The sequence below is a fragment of the Echiichthys vipera genome (assembly GCF_963691815.1).
Source record: "Echiichthys vipera genome assembly, chromosome: 14".
Taxonomy (NCBI): domain Eukaryota; kingdom Metazoa; phylum Chordata; class Actinopteri; order Perciformes; family Trachinidae; genus Echiichthys; species Echiichthys vipera.
In genome coordinates this window covers 18,852,102-18,870,087 of record NC_139839.1, presented here as the reverse complement: position 1 = coordinate 18,870,087, position 17,986 = coordinate 18,852,102, and the positions used below count along the sequence as shown (strand labels likewise).

The following is a 17,986-nucleotide window of genomic DNA, read 5'->3' as shown; positions in this document are numbered from 1 at the left end:
ATATGCACGTTCAAGGAATTACTGCAAGAATATTTAAAGAGACAGGACCATTTCTAAGCGGAGTGGCCAGCATTACTCCTCATCTGAGCATCAGATTAGCAGAAATATTTACTTTTTACTGAAAATAAAATGAGTTATTGAAATAAAAACATGTAAGACAAGATTAAAAAATAGGTTTTTTTTATAAGGTGTCATGTTTTTCCATTGGTTAAACATTACACAGCACTAGAAGTAATTTTTTGCCTAAACCCATAAACATAAAATAATCTTAAATACTTTTTTCCAATGCCATAAATGCAGATTAATGTCCTCAAATGACAACATTAACAACATTTAAATGACACCAATATTCTCTTAATTGGCTGTTTACTTAGTTTTTCATATTGTGATAAATTGTGGCAAAAAAAGCCTGTAGCATCAGTGTATAACTTCCAAAAGTGGGAGTGTGTTTACAGATCTTTGAGAGATCTGATCATTTAAATCAAGATGGAATTGTCTACAATTAAAACATAATTATCACAGATCCCACTCGACTGCAGATTAAAGACAAACATTAGAGAAAGTAGGATGAGCATTAAGTTCCAATTAATTCAAGTGTAACACGTTTCTTTAAGTGTCAGTACACATCCAGAGGTTATTTACAGTATCTTCAGCAGAGCTGTCCAATATTTCTGGTCTAATTACTTCATTTTTACATCGCCAGGAAAATTCAAACACAAATATGGAAGCTCATATTTATTCCTCTATAAACAGAGGGGGAGGCAGTTCAGCCATTTACTCATGTAAAATTAATGTCAAGGAAAGCGATGGGACGTTATGGCTGCACGTGTTTGCCTCACATCTGAAAGGCCGTTCCACACTTCGCTCTGGAGCCCACAGTGTCAAATAGGATAAGAAATGTGTGAGAATACAAAACATGAACGCAATCTTAATAACAAGAAGCCCACAGCAGAAAAAAAAACAATGTTTCTGCATGCTTGAACATCTTAACCCCCGGACAGGATAAGTAGGGCAAGCTTCATTTTAACGTTGTTCTTGTTGGAGCGCACATTGGCTCGGCTTAATTAGATCTTATGTACTCGCCAGGTGCCCTTTATACAAGCCCGTCTGTACCCAGTGCTTTTAGCTGAGGTTAGACATTTGACTTAATTTAAAAAAAGGTCCAATCACTATAGTTCATATGTCAGAAGTACATTTACCAAGCAGTACACATTAAAATGCTTCAGGACACATGAGCTCAACCACACAGACTCAGAATGCAGTTCAATGTATACGTTATCAATGCCATTATCTAGAGTAGAAAAAGAAAATAATGGGATCACTATCACTTAAAAATAGCTTTTATTGCAGATTCTTTCACGGCAAGCTGCTCTGATCACACAGTGGGAAACAATAATCCATGCACAGCATTTTCAGCCTGGTGGGGAAAAGCAGTACTATCACATCTTGACCATGATTTTCAAAAACATGAGAAAAAAGTTCGGTGTTACATGAGACATTAGCCCCTTTCACACAGCCATTACGTTTCGGGGCTGTTGCACCTTTATTACTGCCCGACGTCTGTGTGAAAGGTAATGAGACGGTGCGGTGGTTGGGGTTGGGGGGGCAGATCTGTTGCGCCTCCGAGTCGGTGGTGGAGGTTATCACAGGCTGCAAGACGGAGCGAACCACAGTAGTGATGCAGTCAGGCAGGTCAAAAAAATGACAAAGCAGCGTTCAGAGTAGCACAAGTTATTAATAACTTACAGAAACATCGTGTGCAATAGTCCGTCTCCTCCCCTCTCTTTTGTCTTTTTCCTTTCTCTCCCTCTCTCAAACACACACACACATTAGTGCAGGCGCCACGTTCTGCAGTCTGTCTGTCGTCCTCTCTACATTTGTGCTACTATAAAGCATAAAGTTGGCGGTTTGGTCAGCTTTCACGCACACTAGATGCCCGTTTTGCTGAGGGAATGCCGGCGTTCTGTGTGAAATCACACCTGGGGCTGCATTACGTCACCTTGCTTGGTTCTGTGTGAATTGACAAAAGGCTGTGTTTTGCGGCATTTCTTCACTGCACCGCTGTTGCGGAATCTGTGTGAAAGGGGCTAAGGATTTTTGCTGGATAGAAAAAAAAACAGACAAAACTGGTACAGTAGATACAAATTTGAAATATGAATACATTTCAGCGACAATGACATAATGTACATGATTCCTCCTGTATGATCAGTTGTGTGGCAATGGATGCCAAAGTTCAGTATGCACATGAAGTGTAACTGCCCTCCCGCAATGAGTACCGGCCTCTACCATCTTAATCGTCATGGATGTTGAACAGTTTGGCCACTTCATTTAGATCTGCGTGCTCCTCTCCATCCTTGATTATCTACGAATCGGAATCAGAAATTTTTTAATAATCCCAGGGGGAAATAATTTAATAATAACACAACATAATAATAAACAATTTACAATTATCAAATCTACATTTTAAATCCTTACTGTGATAACCATTTTTCTTACAAAGTGATGTACCTTTCTTGCAATGGGCATCCTGTTGAAGACGTTCCACAGGATAATGCCCACCACTACTTTGTCTCTCAGGTAGAAGATGACTCCTTTTCCATACTCGTCTTTCTGCTGCACCATTTTGGGAGCAGGAGTTGAAGAGACCACTGGGCTAGTAGCTGTGTCCTCCGTTTCACTCTCTGAGCGGATTCCAGTTCCTGCAATACATTTAAATGGTTAAGACTATATCCGAGCCTCTGTCCTCAAATTCACTGGTTATTTTTGCTTTATAGGATTAAGATTTCATAAATACCTGACTGCTCTGTAGCAGCTTTAGGTGTATCCTTGGCTGTGGCTTTGGCAAACACTCCTACTGTTGGAAGGCTGCTGTCAACAATCCCAATCGCCTCGTACCCCACGTCAGGACCCAGGTCACTCCTGTGAGAAACCATGTGATATTCGAAACATGTAGAGGGGAATCATTTGATCAAAAATTCCTAGCACGCGCGCACGCACGCACGCACACACACGCACGCACACACACACACGCAGTCAAGCCAATGTAGGTTGACACTGCAGCTAGACAAACTGTAATTTTGTGCCAAGAAGTGTCAAAAACATTTTCTAAGCAAAAAAAAAATCTTCTTGCCAAAGTTTATCCTCTCGCGTGAAGTACAGCAACTTCTTCCTTTTAAAACTTTACTATCAAAACTGTGTTTGTGTACCTCACACAGCTATAGACACACAAACACACACACACACACACACACACACACACACACACACATACATACATACACACACAAAACAAACAGGGCTGAGAGGGCACTTGTTGGGAACATGTTGCTGTGAATGTCAGTGACAACCCACCACCACCTGATGAGTTTCAAGCTGGCTGGTGACCTAAAATAATGTCACAGCGGAATGACCTTCACAAATTACATGCTGTGGTCATTCTGTTCAGAAGGCCTGCGTGACATCACTCACACACCCAGACCTTTGGCTCAATATGTTTGGGGAACCTGTTGTCAGTGTCACTGTGCTAACATTCCTGTTAAAGGCTTTCTGCATGTCACCTGAAGCTGTTAAGTAGGGCTGCAAAATTCTGTGAGTTTCCAAAATTGGAAACTTTCCATGGGAATTAACAGGAATTTATGAGAATAAACCTGGAAATTAGTGGGGTATTAATTATAGTTGGGAAAATATATTTTTAGCATTATCTTGACTAAAACAACCAGATTTCATGTACACTTGAGAATATCTATGCTATTCCTCAATAACATGCACATAGCACACTGCCTACAGCAGGGGTATTGAGGCCACGCCCCCTACATGCACTGTGTCTTCCTCCATCACATCGCACAGATGATTTCTAGAACCCTGGACTATTGAAGCCACACATTTGAGCCCGTGGACTACATCAAATCTTACTGGATAATTCAAAAATCCCCCTGCTGAACTTCCCATGGAACGTTTCTCCAAAGTTTCCGAACATCCCCCCCCCCCCCCCCTTTTTCAACCCTAGCTGTAAGTAGCACGTAGAGCAGAGGCAGTTGCAGACTTAATTTGAATAATGAGTTATAAAATGTTCTTGAGATATGTTTGACATGTTTTATCTGTAGTCTTCCACCATAAAGGCCTTTCATTTTTAAACTAAACCTTTTTCAATGAGGAATGAATATGGAACAAGGGTGTGTTTTTAAAAAAAAAAGAAATGGACGTCACCCTCTTAAAATTAACTAACTGACCACTGCTGCTAAATTATGTTAAGGACACCCAGGAGGCATCACAGCAGCCTGGTACTACACATACATTACACTGGCATTGAGTTATAGCCTGTGTGTTTTTTTTGGGTACTGCAATGAACCCATGTCGTCAGCAGTGTGTCATATTTCACCAGCTGCTAAAAACATGCAGTGACAGCATTCAACTGTGTAGTGCGGGCCACATTCCACACTGATGTTCAATTTTTGGCAACTCCCTGAATATCTGGTCGAGTCCACTTAGGATCATATCAGTGATGTTTTTAACAAAGTAAAATTTATGATGGGATTGAAAAATATCTGCTGAAAACTCCTATCCCAATGTCCTCCAAGGGCAATTTAAATCATTTATAACATAATGGTATTCAAGACTTAAAAGCAATCATGCATGTATATATGACTTCTAAAAGGATTAAATCGGAGTCATTTGTAGATTTGTACATGCTGCCCCAGTGCCCACGTATTTAAATGTATTTGATGGCGACCTTTGCAATCAAGAATTCAGACAGCCTCACGCTTCCTCAAATATTTCCCTTCAAGCTGGCTACATGACTCGCAGCTCTCATTTGCAAAACAGTTGAAATATATAAGACCCCTGAAAAGTTAGCATCACTAGCAGGGAATAGGAAATCCTGTAATACTCACCAGAACATAGACTGATGCCAGTAGGGTTTGTTGGCTCCTGTCATGTTCTCTCCTGCTAGTCTTCCACTCACAACGGCGTGATCGTGGTGCTCCACTCGTCTGCGGCCCAGTCTGATGTCATAGAAACATGCAGCATCTCCTGCCTAAATCCAGACAGGAGGGATTGAGGATGTGTATTCCTAAGTGTAATACAATTACATCAAATGTCTACAGACGTGCATTTTTTTTTCTGGACCATGACCTGAGTTTGCCAGAAGGGGGCACTATAATAAAAGATGGAAGAAAGCGGAGGTGAAAGGCCTTGACCTACTGAGTAAACCATATATTAAACCTAAAAAATACAGCTGAGTATATTTTGTATTTCTTCGATTTATTTGAGTTCAGTCAACAGTTATTATTTTTTTACAACTCATTAAAAGTAGGGATCGACCAATATAGATTTTCAGGGGCCGATAATAAGGACTGCAGATTTTCCTAAGCCCATATTTGGAGCTGATAATAATTTTGCTCCCTCAATTTACATCATAAAAATTACACAAAGATGATAACAAATGTTACGAGTCGCAATTTTTAAAAAAAGGGGAACATTTATTGAACTTAAAAAAAGGCTTCTACAGTAACGCGGAGCTGCCTGTCAGTAATTGTGCCGGGGAAAAAAAAACTATCAGCGAATGCAGCAGCCCACATCGGCTGATAATATCGGCCTGTGTATCGTCTTATCACTAATTAAAAGTGGGTAATAAAAAGAGTTGCCAAGCAAATGCATGGGTGTCCAGTTTGAAAACGTAAGGAAGAGTTGTGCCACTAAAGGATTATCAACTCCAAGAAAAGTTAATCCACTTAACAGCAAAAAGACTGCCACACTAGTAACCAGCTTCACTACACCTTGTAAACAGGTGCTAACATTTCTACAGTCAGTCAAAATCAGTCCCTTTTTAAGCAAGGCGTGATCCTGTTGACTGTTACTGGAACACAAAACTAACTTATGAACATTAACTTACCACCCAAATATTGGATCTGGCTTGCAGCTCTGCATTGACCCGGAAACCACCAAAGTCAGAGTCCACCTCCAGACCCGCTGACTTGGCAAGGTCAACATTAGGCTCCAGGCCAACAGCTGCAACAATGTGGTCGGTTTTCACCTACAAGGAGAAACAGTGTAATCAGTAACTAATAAGTAATTTCCTGACGAACACTGGACTTGTACAAACACCTGGACTCACCAATCGGCCATCCTTGAGTTGGATTTCTAACTTATCATCTTTGCAGACCACAGATTTCACCAAAGCTTCTGAGATGACCTTCACACCCTCTAGAAAACCAAAGGGAGAATATTTAATAGAAGAAGAAATGAAGAGATAAAAAACAAAACTCTTTTTCAAGAGTAGATATGATCGTTCAGAAATGCTTTAGTATGAAATGGACATTAACCCGTCTTGACTTTTTCTGTTGTCCAGTTGCTCAGATACTCAGGCAATACTTTTCCCATGTTGCCCTTCTCTGGGAACATCTGTATCACCTCCAGGTCAAACTCATTTGCTGAAAAAAGGAGTAGCAGCTGTAAAAATCAGAAGTATTATCTATTCTGTCATTTTTGTCATCGTGTCCAGTCATCTTACATCTCCTGCCGAGGGCACAGGCCAGCTCGCTGCCCAAGAAGCCGCCTCCAATGATTGTGATGGACTTAATGTTTCTGGAGACCTTATCCAATGCTTTGAAGTCTTCAATCTTTGGAGGAAAACAAAATGTACATATTAAATTTGCTTTTTTGCAAGTAATGTATCACATGAAAATGGCATTATACTTTGTATTATTTTCTTGACAAAACTAAGTATTTTGCCCATAGTGACCCATCTGAAAGTGGTGGAATCAACATTCTGATAGCATTCATTGGTATCTAACACTTCCAAACAACTTATTCAATCAAAAAATATTGCCATTCAAACATTTCCACCATCATGTTATACAGCCAAAATGTATCAGTTGTTTGGAGCTGAGTATAGCCTTCTCAGCCAGCACATACAAAGCTATCTCCCCCTTGTGGCCAAACACTTACCTTGCGGAACAACGTTGTCTTCTTCATCACCTCCTCTCCTGCTCTTTCGATGACCTGTAGATTTCGTGGCACGCCGCCTAAGGCGAACAGTTCAAATTAACCTCCATCAGGTTTAAACCGCACGCAATAATGAAGGCATTTTAAAGAGGCTTACCTGTAGCAATCAGACACTTGTCATATGAAATCTCAGTATCATCGTCCAGTTTTACTTTGTTTCCTCTCACATCCATGTGAACCACCTACAATGGATTAAATCATGTATTTTTTGTTAAAAATCTCTATAAAATGGTTAATTTACATCTACCAATGAAATAACTCACTTCTGGTATGAGTACTGCTGGTACTACCATCATATAATCATGACATTAGCACACTGTAGTGTTAAAGGAAAGCAAATATAAACCGACCTTTTTGCCGGTGAGAACTGCCACTCCACCATTCTCTGCAGCATCCAATTCGTCTGCATTAATGTAGAATGATGGTGGCTGGAAGTAGATACTGGCACACAAACAAATGGTACAATTTTAGTTGGTATCATGACAAAATCAATTATTAGGAATTGTTCATAGCTGAATCATGAACAGTGATGTCCAGCTAAATAAGAAAAAGTGCCACCAACAGAAACTCTAATTTACTAATGAAAGCAAAGATTTGTCACAGCACAACAGTCTAAGTCTAACTTACGTACTGTAATGACCACTTATCCCAGCAGAAAGGGACAGATGTTGAGGCAGACAGTTTTTTTAAGAAAAGCGCAGCGCTACCATGAGACTGAAAGAATTTAAGGAAATAAAGTTGAAACCAAAGGCAGAATACAAGGAACCTAAACACACCTCCTTTCCTTCCCATTCCACTGTTTGAAGCGCAGTGTTTCCGTAACACTTGGGTCATCGGAGAACCATAGCTCCTTAGAAAGTGGTGGTCTCATGTATGGAGCGTCAGGCTCCTCAGTCACAATCAATACCTGGTAGCAACAATTCAAAAAAAGGCAGATACAGTATGAGGAAAAACACATGTAACAGAGAAACTCATACAACAAGGTGAATGATGAATTGAATGCTGACCTTGGCACCGGGATCTCTGGCTCGAATAGACCGGGCTGCAGCGAAAGAGGCTGTACCTCCACCAATAAGGAGGTAGGGGGTGTGTGAGGGGACCTTGAGAGAGGCAGGTGTGACGTCTCCTAGAGCATGAGAGAGCGACAGCAAGCACAAGAAAGTGAGAGTGAAAGAAAGAGAGAAAGAAAGAAAGAGTGAAAGGCAGAGAGCAAAAGCAGGAGACAAATATTCAGTGCATGATCTTAAATGGTCATCAGTACCTGTGACTTATAAAAATACGCCTGAAAGGAGTAAATGGAAAAATAAACAAAATTTTCATGTGAGTGAGATTAACCGCTATCATTACAAGAACCCAAACAATGTGAAAACCACATAAAAAGGCAGGGAGAAAAGCTGTAATGAGAAAAGAAATGTTAAAAATATAAACAGAAGAAAGGGTGTTTGAAATTAACATTATCAAAATGGGAAAGTATCGGTGTCTGCCCGCTTCCCCGCTCCAACCGAAGCCGGATTATGGTCTTACCACTCTCTGCCACAACTTCAGGTTGAGGCTCGGTTGGCTCTGCTGGGGGGCTTTCTGCTGCTGCTGCTGCTGTAGGTTCTGTTAGTATAACCGGAGCAATAACCAGTTAAGACAAAAGAAACCCTCAGAGGCTGAACACGTACATCAGTGGTTCCATGCACAGGTCTGACTGAGTGCTTACCACTCTCCACAACAGGTGCAGGGGACGGCTCTGTAAGATCAGCTGGGGACGGCTCAGAGGGGGCTGACGGTTCTGGTAGTATAGTGTCAAAGTTACATATCAACCTCTGTTGTGCACTAAAGCTTATTTATGAAATACTTCTTTAACTGAGTTGTAGTGTTTATGTACTCCACAGACTCAGGTCAGATGGAAAAGCAAAGGTGTAAATTGCACCTGAGCTGTCAGCAAAAGTCCAATATTTCCAATTGAATGAGTACTTAGATCAGACTATCCTTTCTTCTCAAACCTTACCCTCCTCAACTACAGGTGCAGCCGCTGGTTCTGCTGCTTCTTCTGGGGATGCTTCTACCACTGGCTCATCTGCTGTAGGGGCAATCCAGACTACGGGTTAAGATTAAATCCTTCAAGAGATTATTAAAAACGGGATGACCATCAGGATCCATGCGTTTCCTTCAGCTTTACCCTGAGAACATTCTGCAGATCATGCACACTAACAATGACAAGTGGAAGCCGCCCAATCTGTGGTTAACTTCCACAGAGACGTACATATTTTATAGTATCAAGGAGCTGACTAGGAAGTTAAAACCTTTGTACATATTAATAAGAGGGTCATTGCTATTTTTTAATCAAGAGTGTCTTAACACACTGATGATCTCAAGTACCAAGGACCTTTCTGTTTTCAGAGTTCCTGTTTAAAATAGAAACTGATGTGAAGACATTTTACATCTTAGTCATAGCATTAAAAAAGTCTGGAGGTAAGACAGAAAAAAGTCAATTCAAAAAGACAGCCTCCAGTTCTGAACTATACTATCACATTAAGAGTAAAAAAAGGTTTGGACAAAGTTACATAAAGTTTGACACATTCACAGAAAATATTGACAGGAGGGGTTCCATTGTACATCACACAGAAAGGCTAACAAACCACACTAGAAGCCAAGATATTTGTAGAAAATACTGACAACCCCAACAACTGTGACCACAGAAAACATAGGTATTTAGAGTTCAGAATAGAGCTGAGTATGTGTGTCTAAATTTGGACTGAAACAGAAATATTTCTTTCATGTGAGTGAGAGTAACCTTTATCATTACAAGAACCCAAACAATGTGAAAAAGACATGAACAGGCAGGAAGAAAAGATGCTAAAAATATAAACAGAAGAAAAGGTGTTTGAAATTAACATTTTTAAAAATGGGAAAGTATTGGTGTCTGCCCGCTTCCCCGCTCCAACTGAAGCCGGATTATGGTCTTACCACTCTCTGCCACAACTTCAGGTTGAGGCTCGGTTGGCTCTGTTGGGGGGCTTTCTGCTGCTGCTGCTGCTGTAGGTTCTGTTAGTATAACCGGAGCAATAACCAGTTAAGACAAAAGAAACCCTCAGAGGCTGAACACGTACATCAGTGGTTCCATGCACAGGTCTGACTGAGTGCTTACCACTCTCCACAACAGGTGCAGGGGACGGCTCTGTAAGATCAGCTGGGGACGGCTCAGAGGGGGGTGATGGTTCTGGTAGTATAGTGTCAAAGTTACATATCAACCTCTGTTGTGCACTAAAGCTTATTTATGAAATACTTCTTTAACTGACTTGTAGTGTTTATCTACTCCACAGACTCAGTTGGAAAAGCAAAGGTGTATATTGCACCTGAGCTGTCGGCAAAAGTCCAATATTTCCAATTGGATGAGTACTTAGATCAGACTATCCTTTCTTCTCAAACCTTACCCTCCTCAACTACAGGTGCAGCCGCTGGTTCTGCTGCCTCTTCTGGGGATGCTTCTACCACTGGCTCATCTGCTGTAGGGGCAATCCAGACTACGGGTTAAGATTAAATCCTTCAAGAGATTATTAAAAACGGGAAATCCATCAGGATCCATGCTTTTCCTTCATCTTTACCCTGAGAACATTCTGCAGATCATGCACACTAACAATGACAAGTGGAAGCCGCCCAATCTGTGGTTAACTTCCACAAACTTACATACTCTACAACACATTACACTTGAAAAGGAGTTATTTTTAAGAGAAAAATTATCAAGGAGCTGAGTATGGTGTTGTAACAGTTATGACAGTGATGTTCACAGTTACTATGGATCTTGCCATTTTATAAACTGGAGCAAAGACATTTAACATATTGGACACAGCATGAAAAATGTCTGGAGTTAAGAAATATAATTTGATTCAAAAGGGCAGCCTCCAGTTATGAAAACACGATTACTTTAACAGTAAAGAAAAACTTTTGAGTACTAGACCAGGATAAAGTTACACAAAGTTTGACACATTCACAGAAATGTCAGACAGGAGGGGTTCCATTTAATATCACAAATATGAAAAAGCCCAGAGCCAAGATATTTGTATAAAACACTGACAACTAACACAACAAAGACAAAGGTATTTACAGTTCAGAATGGAGGTGAGCATGTGAGAGTCCAAAGTTGCACTGAAACTGTAAAGGGTTAATGTACAAGGTTAGAGGACAAAAAGTAAATGAACCCAACAGAACACACATGCATCACTAAATACAAGACGGCGAAGGAAAAATAAACGCACAACAAAAAGAGGGCTAAGACACAGTTCATGCAGTAAACGTCCCATAGACAAGTTTGGAATATCCAGAGGGCCTTGTGTATAAAACAGGTCATTACCATAAAAAAAAAAGGTGAAGAGACAGGTGTGTTTTACAGCCTGCTTTTTTTGCACTAACTTTACCAGTTGGTGTCATCATTTGACACCCCAGTTCTCTTTAAAGTATAGTATGCGTACAAAGTGTAATAGAGTGTAATAATGAACATTATTCCACATCTAGTACACTTTTCCTTTTCAGTTCAAACATACTGTTTATACAGTGGCACATGTTATGCATGCATGTAGGGGTATAGAAAAGTATGCAGACTACCTGGGGGCGGTTCAGTTGATTCTGTGGGGGCCGCAACTTCAGCATCAGGGGGTGGAGGGCTTGGCTCGTCTACTGAAGGTTCTGCTTGGGGTTCTGGTGATGGTGTTACTGCAGGTTCTGGCTCTAGGACAGCTGAGAGAGAAATTAACAGAATTACCAAACATAAGCTTTGAATAACCATAGTTGATCTAATTTATTTTGTATGTGATATTCAAGCGATTTGTTTTTATTCAGTTAGAATAATGGTTTTAAAGAAAATGATTTAAACCAATCCACCACAAATGAAAATACAGACTGCATAATCTCAAAATATGCTATAAACATGGCCCATGTACTGCAGAGTCAGCCTTATATTACACCAAATAACATTTAACTATGATAAACTATGAAACAAAAACCTTTCAGTCAAAAGAATGACAAAGCAAATACTGTACAGGCACTGATTCATGTAGCTTATGTACTGGTTACATTTTACTACCTATTAACTCATTAACAGAGTTGGAGTTTGATCTATAAATGTGAAGATAAATATTCTGATCAGAAATAAGAGATACATCACTCACCCTCTGTCTCAGTGGCTTCAACAGCTACAAACAAAACAAAAACACTAATTAAACCAGAGACATTTGGAACTGTTCATAACTATAAAAGTATCACAGAGGAATCCTGTGCTTCTGAGAGCAACATCTGCGTTATCGGTGGAATCAAGAAAACAGTGACTACAAACTGCTCACCAGGAGGCTCTTCTTGGGTGGGTGGGGCTGGCTCTTCAGTGGCTCTGTTATGTGGTCTGGCTGCAATTTCGTCAATACGGTCCTGATATCTTCGTTGGTCTCCCTTGACAGTTCGGTATGCCTGTAAAACATTTTCATTTATGAACATTTGTGAAATGTGACGGCCAATGATTAAACACTTATTATGATTTTCAATACATATACTGTATTTTATGACAGACTACGACAACTCACATAAACTCCACCACCAATGCAGGCTGCTCCAACCAGAAGGACGTACAGCTGGTTTTCCCTACCTCCCCCTGCAGGCCCGGTGGACATGTGAGCCGCAGGTACACATGTTGGTATTCTGCCATTGTTTAACCCTGAAAACAATTTGACAAAGCATATCATGCTGATTTGCGAGGTAATATTGCATCTCTATATGTCAGCATCAGCTTGACATTCCCCATAATGAAAGGATTAACTCACTTTGCTGCCATAGTATGCTCAAGAATCATTGCCTTGCGCTAAAAACAGTTGTGTTTAGAAGCTTGAATCCTCATTACAATAAACCTCTCTCATGAACTACTTTCCTCTAATAAGTCCCCACTGATTCCTTTCTTTGTCAGTTTACATCCACCCAACCTTTATGCAGAAGGACTCTGTATTCTGTTCTTATTCGTTCAGGGTCACAGCGGACTGAGAAACCCTGTGATCCAAGTCAAATTTGGCCTATGCAAGCATGGTCCAATCTAAAGCTTGGTGATCATTAAAAATAGATGATAATTTTCAGTCTTTCAATGGAATTACATCGTGATAAATCATATATCGAGATATCATGGTGTACAATAACATTACACGCACATACCATCTTAAAACTTCTTATTCTTTATTATTTGGATTTGTTATGTACATATTCACTAAAGCTATTAATAAAACTAGAAAATACTCAGTACTTTTCATTTGTAAAGCACTCAATTACAGGATTATACAAAAAATAGGCTTTAGCATGTGTGTGTTTTTAGACTATTTACTGAATAAGCAGAACACATGTTTGATATATATAGATATCCAGACAGGGAATTACCTACACTGGAGACCAAAATTAAACAAACAAAGTATTAATACTTGATTTATTCTAAAATACTGTTATGTTTTAGTGTTCAGAATTTGATAGAATATCCACTGTGGCTATACCACTGCTGTGTTAGCATGTTTTTCAAATAACCAAGGAACTTCAACAAAAACCTTTATTTTGTGAAAAAACAGTGAGCAAAATTAGAGAACAGAAACAATTGTGTCTGGAGAGAAGATTTAAACAATGTTTTCTTAGAGCTATAGGATTTAAAAATGAATAAGAAGTGTGGAGGCTGTTGCTTTGAATGACTTCAGCACACCTGCGCCCACAGGACATCACTAGTTTCTCACACTGCTCTGATTTGATCTTGGTCCATTCTTCTTCAGTCTCTTCCACAGTTCTGTAACTGTAGTGGGTTGCTTAGACATTACTTTGTTGCTAAGGCTTTTCCAGATATTCACTATGGGGCTGGCCATTTAATTGTTTCAGTATTCTTAGCTCCAAGGAACTACTTAACCTGTTTTGCAGTGTGACGGGGGACATTGTCTTTGATGAAAATCGCAGCTGATTGGGAGACAATAGCAGTGTAGGTGTTGCATGTTGCTGAAGGAGGTTCACATAAAAAAATAGCTGTACAAGAGGCCCAACTCCTGCTGCAGAAAACATCCCCTAAACAATGACACTTCCTCCTCAGAATTTAACAGACTTCTTTACCCACTTTGGGTTCAGACTTAACATAAGCCGAACATAATGTTTCCCATAAGTCCCAAATAAATTGAACGTGCTCTCGTCACTGACATACCCTCTGGACCAGTTCTCCTCCGTCCACAGAACATGCTCCTCAGCAAAGGCAAGTCTAGCCTTTTTATTCTTTCTGCTGATGAGAGGTTTGGTCACTGCAGAGTGGGATTTCACTCCAAATTGTCTTAAACAAAGAGAAGACAGATCCTTGCTGTGTTCAGCACTGAACTGGCAAGCAACTCCAGCTGCAGCGTCGAACCAATTTCCATAATCGTGCACTTGTTTTACATGGACCAACCTGTTTGAGGGACTTAAATTAATCTGAATATTTTGTAAAGAACAACTGTTCACAAATGGCCTCCTGTGATTCCAACGACTGTCGTTAAGTCTCAATAGAGCACTAACGAAGTTGAAACCTACTTCCCACCAACTACTGTCGTTGGCACTTGGAGCAGAAAGGGTTCCAGTGACATCATCGGCCTTGTGAGAGGTTAAATACCTGGATCTCACACCAGTAAGTTTGACCAGTCCCAGCCTGGTCAGATGCGTACATGAACTGATGAAGCCTCTTGGATGAGAGGTGAAACGTCTTCCTAGACAAATAACCAAGTCCACTTGCTTTTGACTGAAATTGCTTTGAGGATAATGAGGACCTGGACAAAGAATATTCACAGGCTATTGCATCCTTGTAAACTTCAATATTCTTGAAATCACAGACTGTGAACCTCTCTCTGATGGCTGAGAAGGTCATCCTTTTTGCCTTCATCTGGACAACCTGCTGTCTCAAGGGTTCAGTCGCCTTAGAGCGGCTCCCCATCTTGCAAAGTAACCAGGAGAGCTGCAGATAAATAGGGTGTGTCCAACAATTAACTGTCACCAAGTGCCAGATTAACACCAATAACTGGAAGACATAGGAAAGTGTGCTCTTATTTTATTCAGTTTTTTTTTTCACAAAATAAAGGTTTTTGTTGAAGTGCCTTGGTTATTTAAAAAATAAAAAGCATGCTAGGACAGCAGTGGTATAGTCACAGCTGACAATATGCAAAATTTACGGTGACAGTAGGGGACCTGACCTCCTTAAAAAGGCCCCACCGGTTCTGTTTTTATTAATGCGTTTTTGTTCTATAAATGAATAGGTTTGAGTTTGTTTTATGTTTATAACCATATTTTGAAAATAATTCAAATGTGCACTTTTGAAGTAAAAAAAAAAAAGTTGACATTTTGCATGTTTTTGTTGGTGTCAGATTATTTATAACATAATGGTGAGACACGCTGGCTGGAGGGGCCCCCTCTGAATTTTTGCCTAGGGCCCCGACAGACTCTGGAATCGCCTCTGGACGTTGTGGCGTAACACCTGTAACGTTAATAAGCATATTGCAAACCAGCACTCAATTAAAAAAAAACACGTGGGTAACAGTTTGTCAGTTTTTTAAATTCATAATAGTTGGCCTTCTGGTATTTGCAATATGGGTTGAGCTAACCGCTAACCTAGTTATCGAAATGTAGTGTTTTGTAGTGTCACGTCACATAGTGTACGTTTCCATTTGCTCATTAACAGTTATGTTAGCTCAGCTTACGCTAGCTTTCTAACAGCCAGAGGAAGGTCAAAACATTAAAGTGAGCTACCATAAGATGCCCCGTCTGCTTTAACGAACTGTCGCTATTGTGCAATTATGCCACAAGCCATGTGTCTTTGAATGAAGGCCAGCTTACAAGGAGACACCAAGTTAACCCACTGTACCTAACGACTTTAACTGAACTTACCTGCTCTCCTCACATTCTGCCGGCACACAGTTGAGGAGGCTCTAGCGAGTGGCGCAAGCTTTTTCCATACAGATCTACATTTCAGCATTGTGGCTCAGCTCCGCCGTGACGGTTCCCACTTTACTAGCCGACTCGTCGGACAGGAACACTAACTAGTTCACGTTAATTAAGTCCTACAGCCAGCACACACTGACGACTAGAAGCAGCCCGCTACACGCCAAGGCCAGAGACAGGTCATACGTTTCAGGGGAGTCATGGGTAATTGTAGAGACTCTTTGACCTATAAGATTAGTCGCCGCTAGAAAAACTGAGTAACTTAACCGCTCTGGAAGAAAGATGGCGGCGCCGGTTATATCAGTGATAGTGTCAAACATGAGTTCCATAAAGTCTTAAACGACTGCTTTTTGTTGTTGTGTCTGTGTTGTGACGGATCACATTTTTTATTTTTTATCCAATAGTCAACGGTTACATAGTCCGTGGTGATGTCAGGCTCTGTATTAAATGATATTACACAGAATTGCAGCTGGTACAAACTCTTTTCCTCAAGACTCTCTGGTAACTGCGCTTAATCAAGGCTATGGAAGGAGGCTAGGACACCAGAAGAAAATGGCGGCTCTTCGAGTTACAACGCATGCGCAGTAGAACTGGAGCTGCGCTGTTGAAGGTTTGGCGCTAGAATTAAAGTGGGTGTTTCTGCTCAGGTGCTCAATAAAATCGGTGCAATTATGACTATTTTCCAGTACATTAATCGTCCCATGTTCTTTGATTGTTCGCTAGCGGCAATTGCAGACCGGATTAAAATGCGCATGTGTGATACCCCAAAGCTCTGCCATTTTTAAGGGTGACTCAGCCTCTTTCCACTAGCATTGCGCAGAACCCGGTTCTTCTTCTTGACATTTCTGCGGACAACATTCGGACACAAATGCACTGCTGCGCCCTACAGTTGATTTAACATCATTGTAATTTGTGACATCTTTTTTATTTAATTCTATTTTTTACAATTACACATAAAACAAATCAGACAAAAAGTAAATAAATTTGGTGATAAATAAATGTCAGTATAACATATCATATACAGGTATTTACAGTATATAAATAGAAAAAAGGCTAAATATCTTATCTAAATAGGGTGAATAAAAGAGTTTAACAGTTTTAATTTTTTTTTGGAGGTCGTTCATTTGAGAGACTTTAGACATTTCTGGAAATCAGTTTGTAAAGCAATGCAATTGGGAATAGTAATACATTACGGCTGTGCAAATACAATTTACCATGTAAAATCATCACGTTAACAATAAATATTGTATAGTATTACATTATATGCCTCATGTTCAAAATACAAAATTACATTTCTACATTCAATTCTGATATGACAGTTAATTTTGCAAAATACCTTTTGTAACATTCAAGTCCAAAAAGCAGCAGAATGTAAACAATTATAGAATAAATGTGTCAAAGATTCTGGTTGCAAATTTAAAAAATTGCATTTGTTTAATATCTAGGAATTTGGAAAAGTATAGATTTTTAGGATAGGTATATGTTGTGTGAGATTGTGACGTGTACTTCCTTAATCTTATTGGTGATACAGAATTTATATGGAAAATCCTCCCTTTGAATTCCACACGTATTGCCCTGAAACCAAGTATTTTATGTGTCCAGTATTTCAGATTATGCTTAAAGGGGATACACATTTTGTACAATTGTAGAATTCCACAAAATATACCTCTTTTTCTTTTTACAATATACATGATAGCTTATCTGGTAGAGAGGATCCACCATAAATGAAGAAACAGTCTTCTGCAGCATGGACTCAAACCCAAACTTTTGTTATGATTTGCTACGATTTGACACTTTAAATACAACTGAATTGAATTGAACCTAAGACCTTAAACTGCATGTCAGTCCTTGGTTGCCTCTCTTTCCTCTCTCCTTGCATTCACTGTTTAGAAAAGAAGAAATGTAAAAAACAAATCTTCAGGTATTTAAAAAAAATCTCCTCTCTAGAATCCACACATGATGCTCTGACACCATATTACACCTAGTATTTCAGACTATGCCTTAAAGGGGATACACATCTGTGCAGTGTGTGCAGTCTCAA

At 39.9% G+C, this 17,986-nt stretch overlaps 1 protein-coding gene across 5 annotated transcripts; it reads right to left on the bottom strand.

Annotated features, from left to right (window-relative positions):
- Window positions 1-1,324: 1,324 nt before the first annotated feature.
- aifm1 (apoptosis inducing factor mitochondrion associated 1) lies at window positions 1,325-16,125 on the bottom strand. 5 transcript variants are annotated; one of them, XM_083927411.1, is made up of 24 exons: window positions 15,892-16,125; window positions 12,561-12,691; window positions 12,327-12,447; window positions 12,156-12,179; window positions 11,593-11,724; window positions 10,425-10,496; window positions 10,139-10,210; window positions 9,958-10,035; window positions 8,999-9,070; window positions 8,708-8,779; window positions 8,527-8,604; window positions 8,010-8,128; window positions 7,779-7,909; window positions 7,353-7,443; window positions 7,100-7,184; window positions 6,946-7,022; window positions 6,509-6,617; window positions 6,321-6,428; window positions 6,113-6,201; window positions 5,891-6,031; window positions 4,890-5,032; window positions 2,795-2,919; window positions 2,509-2,699; window positions 1,325-2,362 (listed from the first exon to the last, which is right to left on the bottom strand). In XM_083927411.1, the coding sequence occupies exons 1-24, from the start codon at window positions 15,977-15,979 to the stop codon at window positions 2,291-2,293; spliced, it is 2,421 nt and encodes an 806-aa protein (XP_083783537.1). In that variant the 5' UTR covers window positions 15,980-16,125; the 3' UTR covers window positions 1,325-2,290. The 5 variants fall into 5 exon arrangements, with proteins under 5 accessions (XP_083783537.1, XP_083783539.1, XP_083783538.1 ...); XM_083927413.1 differs by lacking the exon at window positions 8,527-8,604; XM_083927412.1 differs by lacking the exon at window positions 9,958-10,035.
- Window positions 16,126-17,986: the final 1,861 nt, after the last annotated feature.

Coding starts and splice junctions, on each gene's coding strand:
- aifm1 (XM_083927411.1), bottom strand. CDS start 15,979: ATGCTGAAATGTAGATCTGTATGGAAAAAGCTTGCGCCACTCGCTAGA. Junction 6,429..6,508: donor CTGTGCCCTCGGCAGGAGAT/GTAAGATGACTG, acceptor TCCTTTTTTCAG/CAAATGAGTTTGACCTGGAG. Junction 2,700..2,794: donor AGCTGCTACAGAGCAGTCAG/GTATTTATGAAA, acceptor AATGTATTGCAG/GAACTGGAATCCGCTCAGAG.